Here is a 14,840-nt window from a genome sequence, read left to right on the forward strand (position 1 = left end):
AGAGGCTCCAAGTTGTGGAGATTCCTCGCAAACGGGATTAAGAAAAGCAAGCAAAACACCGTGGTATTCAAGTGGGTCTTTGGACCGCTTGAGAGGGGTTGATTGCAACCCTCGTCCGTTGGGACGCCACAACGTGGAGTAGGCAAGCGTTGGTCTTGGCCGAACCACGGGATAACCACCGTGCCATCTCTGTGATTTATCTCTTGTTGGTTATTGTGTTTTGTTGAAGACTCCTCTCTAGCCACTTGGCGGTTATTGCGCTAACACTTGACCAAGTTTTTGTGGCCTAAGTTTTAAGTGTTACAGGATCACCTATTCACCCCCCCTCTAGGTGCTCTCACTATCTCTACCACAAAAGGAATTATACAACATAAGTTCCAATCCTATATTCTAAACTAAGAATAGAAAAGATTGTAACTTAAGTAATCAATGTAAATGCAGAAGCTAAAGAGCAAAAGTAGAGATTTCAAACTCCCGTGGACGCGTCGATATTTTTACTGAGGTATCCGGAACCGTGCAATGTCCCGACTAATCCTCGCTGGTGTCCCTATGCAAAGGTAGCCAACGCGAGGGCCAAACATCTAGTTGAGTAACTTCGTAGAGAGTCACGACCTTCTCCACACTCAAGTGGTGCTCCACTTCAGGCCTCCTCTCAAACGCTCTCCGCCGTCTTCACTATCAAGCTTCTGTCCGAAACACCGTGGGCGTCGTTCCCTCCGGTACACGGTGACGGACGCACCACAAATGCGGCTGGTGTGGTCTCGCAAGACTCTTGCCCCACTCGGTACAATATTACAACGGCTCGCGCAAGAGCTGATGGGTTTTGAGGGTTTTTTCTGAACTCACTTAAGCTAACTAGGAACAATCTAGAGCAAGCGCATAAGCGGGTGTTTGGTTTCACCCAACTAAAGTTTAGGGCTTAGAGCTTGTTCGGTTAGCTTTCAATCCATGTTGATTGAGTAGGATTATGTGGGTTTAAATCTCAATCAAGTCAAACTTCTTCTTAATTTTTTCCAATCCCATCCAATTTATGTGTAATGGGATAACCAAACAAGGCATTATTTGCTTGGGACCTGGTAAATCTGCCTGGGCCAGACACGTCCTCAGATCGTCGATTTCGAGTGCCTGGCAGTTGGATGCATCTGCATGGCCGGCACGCCTAGGCCAGGTCACCAACCAAACACGCCATTAGTCACTGCCGTATCGACTGCTTAATAACAATTGCGAGTATTAAATATAGTTTAATTATAAAACTAATTGCATGGATGAAGACTAAAAAACAAGATTAATTTGTTAAATCTAATTAAGCATATATTTAATATTCATTTAATATTCAAACATGTAATATGACACGAACTAACCTTTATTAGAGAAATCAAATACCTAATTAGTGTTATATTAAATGTTTGAATATTAATTATGAGTGTTAAATATAAATTTAATTAGATTTAATAAATTTGTCTTATCTTTTAGTCTTCAATAATATAGTTTTCAATAATTATATGATAGTTAATATATGTAATTATCAATCAAATAAACGTTTGATATGATATGTACTGAGTTTTAGTACTAGTATGAACCAAACAGCCAAGCCTTACTGGTGTGCCTGGCACGCAGGCCGCGTGGATCCTGCACAGCCGGACCACAAAACCCCGCCCCACCAGGCCACCACGGACAACCACACCCCTCCAGTCTCCACCCTGCTCCGCTCTTGCTCCCGCTAGTTGCAGTTCGTCGCCGGCCGCAACCCCTCTCCCCCGCCGTTTGGGGTTCGCCTCCGTCGCTGCTGCAGGAGCTAGGGTTTCCGGCGTGGGCAACCGGGGTATGTGCAGCAGCTGCCGCACTGCAGGATCTAGGGTTCCGACGACTCCGCTCACGGATGGAGGGTGGTAGAAGGGCGAGCGAATCCCTCTCGGTACATCTCCATTCCTCCTTATGTTTTTCTTCTTCACGCGGCGTGCCTCGCTTCTGTGCCGCAGTGTGCGAGGCTTGTAGTGGGTCATCCGGGGCGCGCGCCTGTAGCTTGGTGCCTTGGTGGTTTAGGGTTTGGGATGGGTGGCGCTTGAGCTTAGCCACCTTGTTTTCGGGTTGTTTTGAAGGCGTAGTTACGGATTACAGCTTGGCACTCGGAATTAGGGTTTGGAGCCTTTTATTTTCAGTAGCCTCGTGTGCTTTGCGGTCAGACTGGTTGAGGGCTTGGTTCAATCCGACTGCTGTAAACCAAAGCTTTACTTGCAAGTAATGTTTTGCTGGGAGTTCAGTGCTAGTGAGCGCATGGTCCTGGGGTCAAAATGCACCGCACATGTTCTATTCATCAGCCAGGAGGGGGTATGGTCTTAGTTGACGGAGAATGCTCTAGAAAATGTAGAATTTGCACTTCACTTTTGGCGTTTTTAAAACAGCCACACATATGTTCAGTGCGAATTGCAATTTTGTGCGGGTCATTTGGTATGCAACAATCATCATTACTGGGTACTAGGTGGCAGTCTTATAGAGACGTCTGAGATGCTGCCTACTGCCTAAAATACTATCTCGCTCTCTCACATACACTGATATACACTCACACATGTTTTGTGCAATGATTTTCACACATCTGCCTGGGTAGTTTTGCTCCCATATATGAATTATGTTATATATAAATATGGTTCTCCGATATTTTTTGCTTGTATTTTGTAGGCATACACCCATGGATCATGATGATACTGATTTTCAGAGCCAAAACTTTCAACTAGCTGGTGAAGGCAGTAACAAATTCTCATCAGGTTTGCGACCATTTGCACTACCAAAACTTGATATTGAGGACCAATTACAAGGCCATCTTCGATTTGATAATTTGATAGATACAGAAGCATTTTTCAGTGTACAAGGGCACGGGAATAGTTGGATTGAGGTTCTGTCCACTGGAAGCAGTGTTGTTGATTTTAGCTCTAGCGCAGCTGAATCTTGCTCAATATCTAAAACTAATAATGTCTGGTCAGAGGCAACATCCACTGAATCTGTCGAAATGCTATTGAAATCGGTGGGAGAAAATGAGACAACTGGTGACATGGATAATAATGCCCACCTTAAGTTAAGTGGTATGGACAGTCAAATTGATCAATCGAGTGTCCATCCTAAATCTAGTAACTCCCTGCCAGATAGTACTGTAGTGCCAACTGAGGAAGATCAGTCTTTGAGTACTCATTCTAGAATGACAGACGATCTTGATCGTTCTCAGATATCTCATTCTATAATGACTGCCGACCTTTCAAACACCGAGAGTCAGCTTGAACATTTTCGGCCTTTCTTAATGGACAAGAAAGCTGAGCAGGCAGTGGATTCTGTTGGTGAGAAGTGCATTGCAGGTGAGAAGTTGTCCTCTTCAAACAACGCACCAGGAAGCTACCCAGCCATTGACAACTATTTTGGGGCAGGTCATGATGATCGTTCTTTGGACAAACTTAATATACCCTCAACTGGAGTAGATTCAAAGAACTTGAATAATGAACCTTTCCCAGAGTTGGCTCCCCTGCAGAACATATATACTGATTCATATCACTTCAAGGAAGATACTACAGAATCCGAGGCTGGTGTTACTCCTCAAGATTCAAAGTTTCGTCATATCAACGAAAATAAAGTTGAAGGTGGACTACAAGAACTGCAAAGTTTGTCATGTGCTGGTCAGTCCTTGGGCGCTGTAAACTTGTCTAGTCAAGCAAGCAATGAAACTCTTTTGTCAGAAAGTTCTGATGGATTGCTAGAGGCCATAACAAATCCAGTTAAGATGCTGCACAGGAGTGATGATACTTGCAATAAAGTGAACAGCACTCCTCAACCATCTTTTTCAGCAGTGCAACATGGAGCTGAAGGCCTGGAAAATTCAGTTCACAGGAGCAATGAGTTCGTTGTTAAGGAGTTTAGTATCGGTTCAAATTCTCTTTTATCTCACCAACCTGAGGCAGACCCAAAATTTTTTAATCCACATCCTATTAGTTCTCTGTCTCCGAAAAGTAAAATTTCCGATGCCACTTGTGTTCCTGAAGAAACAAAGAATGTTGGATCCAATAGTATAAACACCTGCTGTACAGGTGATGAATCAAAACATGTAGTGTTGGAGAACCGACAATATTCTGTTGACAACCTAAAAAGTGGTGACATGGGAGAAAAGATGTCTGGGGAGGAAATACCCGCAGTTTCAGGGAACATTGATCAAATGATAGAGAATGATCATGAAGAAAAGGCTGCCAATGCTACTGGTACATCCAAAGATAAGGTTGACCCTTCTGACAGTATTGCACTTGAAAACTTTGCAGCTGACACTTTCAATGCTTCAGAGGATTCAGACATTCCGTCACTAAATCATAAGAGGTCATTTGAGGAACATGAATCTTCTGCTTTAGGAGTGGAGCCTAAAAACACAAATTTACTCCAATCTACTTCTGGGCTTCAAGAGAAAATTTCAGCATCAGTGATCAGTTCTAGTAGTGGCATCACACCTACCATTGTTACTGACAACTTTGATATTTCTGAGGATAAAAATGGCTGTTCAATAGGTGTTTCTTCTGTTGATTCTCCTGCTTTACTAGCTGAGAAGGATTTGAATATGTCCACAGTGAATACTGAGGAGCCATTCAAGGAAGGGGTTAAGTCCGCTTTAGGAGATCAACACAATGGTATTTCTTCTGGCTCTGGACAAGGAGGGGAAATGCCAGCTGTCCCAATGGACTCAAAGATTGCCGTGTATAGTGGTACTGTTTCTGCTACAGAAAGGGAGAAATTCAAGGAGCAGCCTAATTCTTTGGGTTGTTTGACCACAGGAGAAACTCAGGATAAATCAGGTGAGTCTTTTCTTGTAAAACTGACAATGCTGGGATTCATTCAGGTAACCATCCACATGCTCATTCACTGAAATGCCAGACTGATAGATCTTCAATACTTGCAGATAGTATGGATCCAACCACAGCATCTACATTGGGTGGAAAGGTGGCTGTGAAGATTGTAAAAACTCCACTGAATGCAAGTGATGATTTGAATGCACATATGCAAGGTCAGTTGTTTGATCTAGCACAATGTCATTGCAGTTATTTTCATTCCCCCTTTCACCAGTTCTTAGCAGAAAGATAGATGTTCCAAACTTGACACATTTATGGTCTAGCATGTATGGATCACAATGTCTTTCCTAGTATGAGCCAGGTGCACAATAGGTCATTTGCGAGGCTTATCTTAGTCATTATGGTGCCACTTATATTCTGTTATCACTTTTTGACCTGTCCAATGTGCATGTTAGGCTTCAGGAGTGAAAAAAGGTAGATGGTTAGTGACTTTAATCCTCGACCTGAGTGTAGTAACTTAGATCGGGAGATGGAGTGATAGACACATCTATATAAAGCTGGTATCCTCAGCATACTCTATTATGCTTTCTAAGTCTCTATAGAGCTGGGACAAAATCTATTGGTCCTACTAAGTGTTACATGCTAATATAGACACCAACTGTTGTCAATGCAAAGTGACATGTTTTTTTTGGGTACAGATATAGTGTTAAATCAAGGTACAGATTGTAGTTCTGGTACTGTGCCATCTCAAGGAAACGAAGGCTCAAGCTTATTGGAACCTGGTAATGGTGATGGAATCTGCACTGGGGTTACATGTGGGTCCCCTTCAGTGATTAGTTGTGCTGAATCCTGTCCCCAAGAAGGTGGACATGGCAGCACTGCTTTACTTCATCACACACTATGTGGGCAATCTGAGGATCCTGAAGATCATGGGGCCTCAGTTGATGGTATCCAGAGCTCAAAACAATGCAATACCAGAAATATAGAATCTGCACCTGGTTCTCAGGAGACTAGTGCAGCAGGAGGTGATAGAAGCTTCTCATTTGAGGTGGGAGCTCCACCAAATGTTGCTGAGAAAGCCCATAGCCCTGTTTGGAGCCCTTTCCCTAAATACATTACTTCTCAGAGTAGCAAGGTCTCTCTCTTTTTCTCTCTATCTGTGCATGCACACTTGTATGACATATATTAACATGGTTTTGTTCAAATTTTAGATGGCCACAGAAAATACTCAAGCTGGAGGTTCTTTGAAGGATACTAGTGATGATAGTAAGAAAATATCTACTGTGGAGTCTGGTAAAGAACAGCTATCAGAAAGGAAAGTAACTGAAAGTTCTGGGGGTGGCCTCTCAGACAACTGCAATATAGACGACATCATTAAGGGTAGAAGTTCACCGCCGCGGCAGCATCCAATCCCTGAGTGTTCTGGTATGAAAATCTCTTACGTTTTGACAGTTTTGAAGCTATTAACAATTTAATTGACTAGAATATTTCAGTTTCTTCTGCAGATTTAGTGAATTTTCCATTCACAGATCCACAGCATTTGCAGCTACGTGCACAGATATTTGTTTATGGAGCTCTTATGTGAGTTATAATTCTTTTAAGTTACTAATATCCCAAATGTATGAATCCTTATAGCCTTATCTCACATGCACCAATTATAAATCTGTGATAAACCCAATGCACATATCACCTGATTCTTCCATTTCTGCTCCTTCTTAATTGTACCCTAACCAGTGCAGTAAACTTGTCACATATCTAACTCTAGCGGTAAGTGTGATAAACTCCAATGCACATATCACCTGATTCTTCCATTTCTGCCCCTTCTTAATTGCACCCTAACCAGTGCAGTAAACTTGTCACATATCTAACTCTAGCGGTAAGTGATGAGCAATAGTGCCACCCTTTATCTTAATGCTTGTGCCCAAGACAAAATTGATATATGCGATTGGTTGGAGTATTTATTTGTATAATGTGATATAATATAAGTTATTTTTCTTTGAGCAGTCAAGGAACACCACCAGGAGAGGCTTACATGGTGGCGGCTTTTGGAGAACCTGGTTTGTCTGATTTCACTGTTTAATGTAGTCCTCTTCCGCGCTCTATGTATCTTATAGATTTTGTGTTACATGAACAGTAGGTGGTGGCAAACCTACATGGGAGGCTGCTTGGCGAGCTGCTTTTGAAAGATTTCAGTATAAAAAATCACCTCATGTCAGTTTAGAGACTCCCACAAGTTCACTTATAGGTAAATATATGAATGACAGTGGAACAATATTGCCAGACATATATTTTTTTCTATTTTTTTCTGACCAGCCGAGCTTGCAGGTAGTTCTGTGCCTGAGAAAGCTAGCAAAGGTACAGCAATTACAACTGTGCCAGCTAGCAAAAAAGTTGGTAAAACTGTGGCGCCAGCACATCCTGCTGTAACCCTACACTCTCCAACTTCTGATTTTCCTTTTGGTAGTTCTACATTTAATCTGCAACGAGGCACTCATCTGGATTTTAGCCAGGCAGTATCACCATTTGCGTATAATTCACACATGAGACATCCGTCTCCTGGTGTTGCCCCCTGGTATACGCAGAGCCCTGGTCCACGCCCTGCAGCCTGGTTAATTCCACCACAAAACTTAATATTTGATTCATCAATGCAACCGGTTATTCCTACAAATGAAACTGCGAAGGGTGCATCATCCAAAAACATATCCGTTTCACATACTGTTTCATCTGGTGTTCTTCCCAGCCTGGCACCTTCTATTGTTTCTTCTCCAATAGCAGTTGTGAGTGATGGAAAACAGAAGGCTGCTTCTAGCTCTAAGCGTGGCACAACATCACAAAAGTCAAGAAAAAAAAAGAAAGCTTCAGCAAGTTCAGAACAGCAACCTGTAATTGCTTCTCCTCATCTCAAAATGAACATGCCATCTTTTACTCCTGCCATTAAGCACACAGCAGGATTGACCTTATGCGGTAGCAAGCCTGTTCCTAACATGGGCCAGATTGCCTCTGAACATAACTACCAGATCACTGGTGGTATGGATAGTGATCAAAGAATCATCTTTTCAGAACAGATCCGTGGTGCAGTAGAACAATCAGCTGCACAAGCTAAAAGTGCAAGCATTGACTCAGTGGAGGCAGTTAAGCACAAGGAGGGCATATGGAGCCATCTATCTACAATCTCAAGGAATAAGTTACCTCCAAAAGTTGAAGAGAAACTTACCTCAGTTGCAGCTGCTGCTGAAGCAGCAGTTTCTGTTGCAAAGGCAGCTGCAGAAGCTGCCAAGATGGCGTCAGAGGCTGCATTGCAGGCAAAAATGATGGCAGATGAAGCTCTTAGCTCTTCTATATCTGTAATGTCCATGCATCACGAAGCTGATCAATATAATGTCATTAGCAGTCCGCCTATCTTGTCAAGTTCAACGCCAGCATCATCTCTGAAAACCAAGAACAAGAGTCATGCCCCAGGTTCCATCATTTCTGTGGCACGGGAGGCTGCTAGAAAGAGGGTTGAAGAGGCATCTGCAGCTGCAAAACGTGCTGAAAACTTGGATGCCATATTGAAAGCTGCAGAGCTTGCTGCGGAAGCTGTGTTCAGGGCAGGAACCATTATTGGAATGGGAGAACCACTACCTTTTACCCTAAGAGAGCTTTTGGAAGCTGGGCCGAATGGCTACTGGAAGTCTGCGAGTGCGAGAAATAAATCTGGAAGTTGTAATGATAATCCAGTAACAGAAACATTGGAGGTAGATGCACCTGCTAACTTTAACAAATCTGGCAGAAAGCGCGGTCGGAAACCTAAATATGATCAAGCACTACCAAATTCGGAGCCATCTTCAAGCTGCAAAGAATTACAGTCATATGGAATACACTCAGGTAAAGTTACAATTAGCTTTTGGCATATCAAGGCTATCATTCACTTTCAGCTCATTTACCTTCTGTTTGGCTAATGTAGGAGTAGGACATGGAGTTGTTGAAGATGTTCCCATTACTGTGTCACCTAATGGTAACAATGTTACATCACCAATAAACATTATCTGGAATGGCATTGAAAAGGGATCTGCAGTTGAGGTCAGTTTCTTTATTTGGCTTGGATCCTTCTTCCCTTTCAACATTTTGAAGATCATAGAGTGGTGTCTCTGCACTCTGGATTTATTCTTTTTCTTATAGTATGCACTCTCTGGTTTTTATTGATTTCCATGTTTCCTGATTGCTGCATTGTAAATTGACACAATCTCCCCAATTACGTTCACATCAATATAATAAAATTTAGAAATGTTAGTACCTCAACCTTTTCTTGTTAATATGTTAGTAATGGTCACAAACACATTTGGGCCTGCATGAAAAAAATATTTTGGTTGATGTGCATCAGAGTATCAGACCAAAACTAATGAAAATGTGGAGTACTTTAAGATGCTAATGATGTCCTCAAGTTTTTACATATTCTGTTTCAGTATAAGTGTTCGTCAGCCTTGCTGTGATGTGATCTGATTTGCCACCTCAATTCTTATAGCAACCTTTTTACGGTTACTTCATTTGTGTTTGATAGGTTTTATCTGACAAAGGTGGGTTTGGAGTAGCTTGGTTTTCTGCTAAGGTTATTGATATAAATGGAAATAATGTTTTTGTCAACTATGACAACCACAATGGTGAGTATCCATTCATGGACCCGATATCAACCTTTTGTTGATGGTGAGCTACTCATCTAATTAATCTTTTTTCAGGATCTGGTCCTCATGAAGAATGGGTGCCATTGCGACAAGAGGGGGATAAGCCGCCTCAGATACGTCTTGCGCACCCTGCTACCCTCTCAAAATTCAAAACTAGGAAACGACTCAGGGAAACAGCAGGAAGTTGTTTATGGGTTATCGGAGATCATGTAGACGCTTGGGTCAACAATAGGTATGCTATTCAGTGTTCTGTATGATGTTCATGGAAAGTCCTGTGACATTTGCCAGTCAGGAACAGTGTAGTTTAGATTATTGTTTTTTAGCCAAGCAGTTGAAGATGTGCGGAAAGCTAATGCTTATCTAAAGCTTGGTGTTATTCTTTTCAGCACGATTATATAGTAGTGTTGGACATTCTCTATTTCGCTGTTTTGAGATGGAAATGCGTAGAACCAGCATCTCACCTTTAAAACTAATTTTACAACTAATGGTTTGCTTATATTTGGTTCTATGATATGATGAGCATAACGAGAATGAGAATTGGATGTGAGAACACAGGGAAACGTGAAATTTTGTTTACTCAATCTACTCGCTATTTGTTGTATCGATATTCTTAGGTTTATTATCCACTATATATGATGCTTGTTTCTTTCAGCTGTTGGCGAGAGGGAGTTATTTCTCAGAATTATGAGACTGATGAGACGAAATATGATGTACATTTTTCAGGTATTTTTTTGCAGCCACTATCCACTCTGTCACCCATCTTCTCCTTTTTACCTCCTGTACCTTTATGTGCGTTCATCAGAGCAGGAAGTAGTTTGCCATTCATCAGTGCTCTACTGGTAGTCTGGTTTTGATCGGAGAGCAGGCAGTGCCATTGGATTTTCAAAATTGCCAGAGTTGATATTTCTTGTAGTTTGTACATCAAACCGGATTACTATAACAAACTATTCTAGTACATGAAACCAGAAACCTCAGAATACACAGAATAAACCTGTTTATTACTATGGTGGGGGTGGGGCATAGCACTGGCCAATTGCAAGTATGTTACGCTCATCAAGGACATGTTTGACAAGGTTGTGACTAGCGTCCGAATAACTGATGGTGATACAAATGTTTTCCCGATTAACATAGGACTACATCAAGGTTCAGCTTTGAGCCCTTATCTATTTGCCTCAGTGATAGATGAGGTCACGAGGGATATACAAGGAGATATCCCTTGGTGTATGCTTTTCGCCGACGATGTAGTTCTAGTAGATGAAAGCCGGGAAGGAGTAAATAGAAAGATAGAGTTATGGCGTCATACCCTAGAGTCAAAATGATTTAGAATTAGCAGGACCAAAACTGAATATATGAGATGTGACTTTGGTACTACAATTAGTGAGGATGGAGATGTAAGCTTGGGAGGCCAGGTAGTATCAAAGGACACCTTCCGTTATTTGGGATCGATGCTATAGAGAGATGGTGATATTGATGAAGATGTTAGTCATAGGATCAAAGCAGGGTGGATGAAATGACGTCAAGCATCGAGAGTCCTATGTGACAAGAGAGTGCAACAGAAGTTGAAAGACAAGTTCTACAGGACGACGATTAGGTCTGCTATGTTATATGGGGCTGAGTGTTGGCCTACTAAGAGACGACATATCCAACAACTAAGTGTTGCAGAGATGCGTATGTTGCGTTGGATATGCGGGCACACAAGAATACAAGATTGGACCGAGTGAGAAACGATGACATACACGATCGGCTAGGAGTAGCGCCGATTGAAGAAAAACTTATTCAACACCGATTGAGATGGTTTGAGCATGTCCACTGGAGACCCAGAGGCACCGGTGCACAGAGGCATCATAAGAAGGGACAATAATGTGAAGAGAGGTAGAGGACGACCAAACTTGACATGGGAGGAGGCAATCAAAAGGGATTTGAAGAAATGGAATATCCCAATGGAGTTGTGTTTGGATAGAAGTACTTGGAAAGAAGCTATCCACGTGCCCGAACCGTGATTAGGCCTTTTCCCTTTTAGTGCTCTCATAAGCTTTTCCCCCTCTCTCTCTCTTTTTGGTGACTTGTTCGGTTTCAACTCTAGCCTACCCCAACTTAAAAGGCTATGTTGTTGTTAATGTCTGTCTGATGTATTGTAATTTGCTGTCTGCATTGAACCTTTTTTTATTATCCGTTTCCAGTTGGAGGTGGTGGTGAGTCCTTAGTAGTTGATGCTTGGAGCCTTCGTCCATCGCGTGTTTGGAAAGATGGTCAATGGGTAGAGTGGTCCCATGCAAGAGAAAGGAAATCCAAATCTAATAAGGTTGTTTTTTATTTTCTAAACTTATTATCTTTTACTATGATGTTCAAAGTTCTCCTTTTGCTCAATGACTGAATTGGAATTCCTGTGATCTTAGGGCGATTCACCTCCTGAGAAACGCCAAAGAATCGACTTGCTTCAAACTGGTGGCAATCTATCTGTTCTTGGCGAAGTGGGGGGTTCTTCGAAGGACAATAATATAAACAATGCAAAAAACCCGGAGGAATTAAAGCCATTGTCTTTGTCTCAGGGGGAAATTGTTTTCAACATTGGGAAAAGTGTAGTTGAGAATAAATCTGATTCTCTTGCATTCAGACGTCCTGGACTACAAAAAGAAGGATCAAAGGTCGTCTATGGTGTTCCAAAACATGGAAAGAAGAAGAAGTTTATGGAAGTAAGCAAACATTATGATGCAGGCCAATCTGACAAGATTTCTGAGGGCAATTCATCTAACAGATTCGTGAAACATCTGATGCCACAATTGCCAAGGCCACGTGAAAATGCTTCCAAAGTTGACCCTATTAGAGGAAGGAGAGTAGGTGAAACAAGGTCTAGATTACCTAAACCTACGAAGTCCCACAATGTTGGAGCTAGCAGTGTTCCTGGAAAGGATTCCTTGCCTATGCAAATGCATGTTCCAAATTCTGGTGTTTCTGAAAGGAGTTCTAGTTTTGCAGGAAGTTCGACAAGCACTTCCAACAATGAGAAGCCCACTTCAGAAAATAATAATCCGGTGCTTGGTGTGGGCCTTAGAACTGAAGTTTCTTCTGGTCCTGAACTGCAAACTGCATCTACTGTTCCTAGTTCCAAGCCAAATGTATCCACTACTAATCGAGCTAAAAGGAAATATGTTCCCACTGTCAGTAACACAAACAGAGGTATACTAAAAACCTCTGAAAAGTCGAGTTCTGATTCTGCTGAGCCCCGAAGGACTACTTCTGATTCTGCTGAACCTAGACGATCTAACAGGCGAATTCAACCAACTTCAAGGGTAAGTACAAGAACTACATCTATGTTGCAACGTATTTATATTAATCTGGACATTGCTTATGAAGTCCCTTCTGTCATTGAATTTTAGTAGTATACAGTTTATTTCACTAATTGTTTACTCTGCATAAAATATAATTTGGTTTATGAAATACTCTTATTCTATTACTGTTAGTTATTCCAGCCTTGTTATGCTTCATTTTGTTGGACATCTGAGATAGTTTACTGTTCTTTCTCCTGTGCTTGCACACGAGTGGTGCTAGAGTAAATGTCTGCTATGGACCCTGCTATGTCTATTTATGTTATGCAGCTTGCCTGAAATGACATACATATCAGAATTCTTATTTTATACGCTTAACTTTTAGTCCAATATTTTCTGCTACAGTTACTAGAGGGCTTGCAAAGTTCCCTCGTAATCTCGAAAGTTCCTGGCGAGAAGGTTCATAGGAGCAATTACAAAAGTGCATCCTCAAGAGGTACCTCCACTTCTTCCGTTATTTTTCTTCATTAGTGTAATCATTTGTTTCTTTTGTCTCTGATGGTCATTCTGTTATGAACTTTGTTGTCGAAACAGGGAGAACTCAAGCTCATGGGTGAGTGAAGGCACCACATAGCTCATAGCTGCTTTTGGTGGGATAGCTCTCGTGTACATAGCTGTAGCCGTCCAGTATGGAAGGAGGATAGGGTTGGAGTAGGAAGTCTTTATTGGAGCGCAAGGATTCAGATGTATTATAAACTAGCTTAAGTGCATTGTGTTAACCTTTTCTTTTACTTGCTCGAATTATACTTTTCCGTGTTGTAGAATACCTGGAAATATCCTTTTAGTATGTGTGGATACACCGGGAAAGAAATTGGGTGCCGTTTAAATTCATCCGATAATTTAACGTGAGTCTGAACGTCAATTTGACTCGCTACTATCGTTTGATCATATCATTCCTTTTCTAAGTCGTCTACCTGCAGTTGCAGAAGCTGGATGGTGCTCTGCTTCTGTGCCGTTGTGTAGTGAATGCTTGTTGTTTGATCGTTTTTTTGGGAAACGGCCAGCAGTGCTAAATTGCTTGTTTTATATGGCTGTATTTTCGTCATGATCAGTTTTGGCGTTGAGCTATTACTCAAAACACATTATTTTTTTTGGGGAAAGCCAATACTCAACTAATGATGCATCTGCTGTACTTATGTGTAACTTCACAAACTGAAAGTTCCGCAACTTTCCCTAACTGCTACGAATAGAGTATTTTGGTAAAAATATCTTTGAACATCTTTAATCAGTTATTAAAATATAGCCACATTTTATTTTGGATATATATATATATATATATATAGCTTCCAATAACTAGAGGAAGTCTAGGTCAGACGGTGCAATCCGGTCGAGTCGGACCAGGTTCAGACGTCTATAAAAGAAAACTCGGAGTGCTATGGTTCAGTTTTTGACGCTCCACTCCGATTCATTAGCGACGGCAGCGGTTGCTCGAGAGCGCGTGGCGGCGGGCCCCCCGACCGATGGCTGCGGTGGCCGTGCCTCCCTGATCCGGACGCGTGGTGGCGGCAGTTCCGTCGATCCGGAGTAATGGCGACGGTTCCCAGAATGGTGGCGGCGGCTCCTCGATTCAGAGGGCGAGCGACGGTGGGGTCCCTGTGTGGGCGAGCGACGGTGGGGTCCCTGTGCATGCAAGCGGTGGTGTCCCCGAGGCCCAGAGGCGTCGGCACTCCCAAGGCGGGCGAGCAAGCGGCACCCCCTGACATGCGAGTAGCGACGGCGCCACACGAGACACGAGGTTCGAGCGGTGCCACAGAAGGCGCGAGGTGCGTGCAACGACGATCGCTTGTGACATCCTCCGATCCGGCACAATTCGGACGGGCCGAGTGATGACCTCCATATGTTCTTGTGACGTCGACGACGTGTTCCAGCGACTACCTCTCTGATTCGTGTTGTCTTTCGATTATTGTGTTTTATAACTACCACATGTATTATTTACATTAAAAACTGTACGATTTTATGCTTGAACACATGGTTCGTATATCAGTTTACTGCATGCATATTTTTTGCATGCACATTAGAAAGACAATTTCTTGATTTATATT

General features: G+C 42.3%; 1 protein-coding gene across 10 annotated transcripts; it reads left to right on the plus strand.

Moving 5' to 3' along the window:
• Positions 1-1,558: 1,558 nt before the first annotated feature.
• LOC103637646 (G2484-1 protein) lies at positions 1,559-13,686 on the plus strand. Of its 10 annotated transcripts, none has more exons than XM_020546433.2 (18): positions 1,575-1,915; positions 2,677-2,762; positions 2,860-4,817; positions 4,922-5,026; positions 5,510-5,946; positions 6,023-6,236; positions 6,317-6,392; positions 6,816-6,868; positions 6,946-7,056; positions 7,137-8,678; positions 8,758-8,873; positions 9,352-9,451; positions 9,527-9,704; positions 10,125-10,195; positions 11,653-11,774; positions 11,869-12,762; positions 13,144-13,234; positions 13,333-13,660. In XM_020546433.2, the coding sequence occupies exons 3-18, from the start codon at positions 3,005-3,007 to the stop codon at positions 13,353-13,355; spliced, it is 5,946 nt and encodes a 1,981-aa protein (XP_020402022.1). In that variant the 5' UTR covers positions 1,575-1,915; positions 2,677-2,762; positions 2,860-3,004; the 3' UTR covers positions 13,356-13,660. The 10 variants fall into 10 exon arrangements, with proteins under 10 accessions (XP_008658303.1, XP_020402022.1, XP_020402019.1 ...); XM_020546431.2 differs by having other exon boundaries at positions 1,599-1,915; positions 2,841-4,817; positions 6,305-6,392; positions 13,333-13,672; XM_020546432.1 differs by having other exon boundaries at positions 1,626-1,915; positions 6,305-6,392; positions 13,333-13,686.
• The last annotated feature ends 1,154 nt before the right edge of the window (positions 13,687-14,840 follow it).

The sequence above is a fragment of the Zea mays genome, chromosome 1, assembly GCF_902167145.1.
Source record: "Zea mays cultivar B73 chromosome 1, Zm-B73-REFERENCE-NAM-5.0, whole genome shotgun sequence".
In the NCBI taxonomy this organism is placed as follows: domain Eukaryota; kingdom Viridiplantae; phylum Streptophyta; class Magnoliopsida; order Poales; family Poaceae; genus Zea; species Zea mays.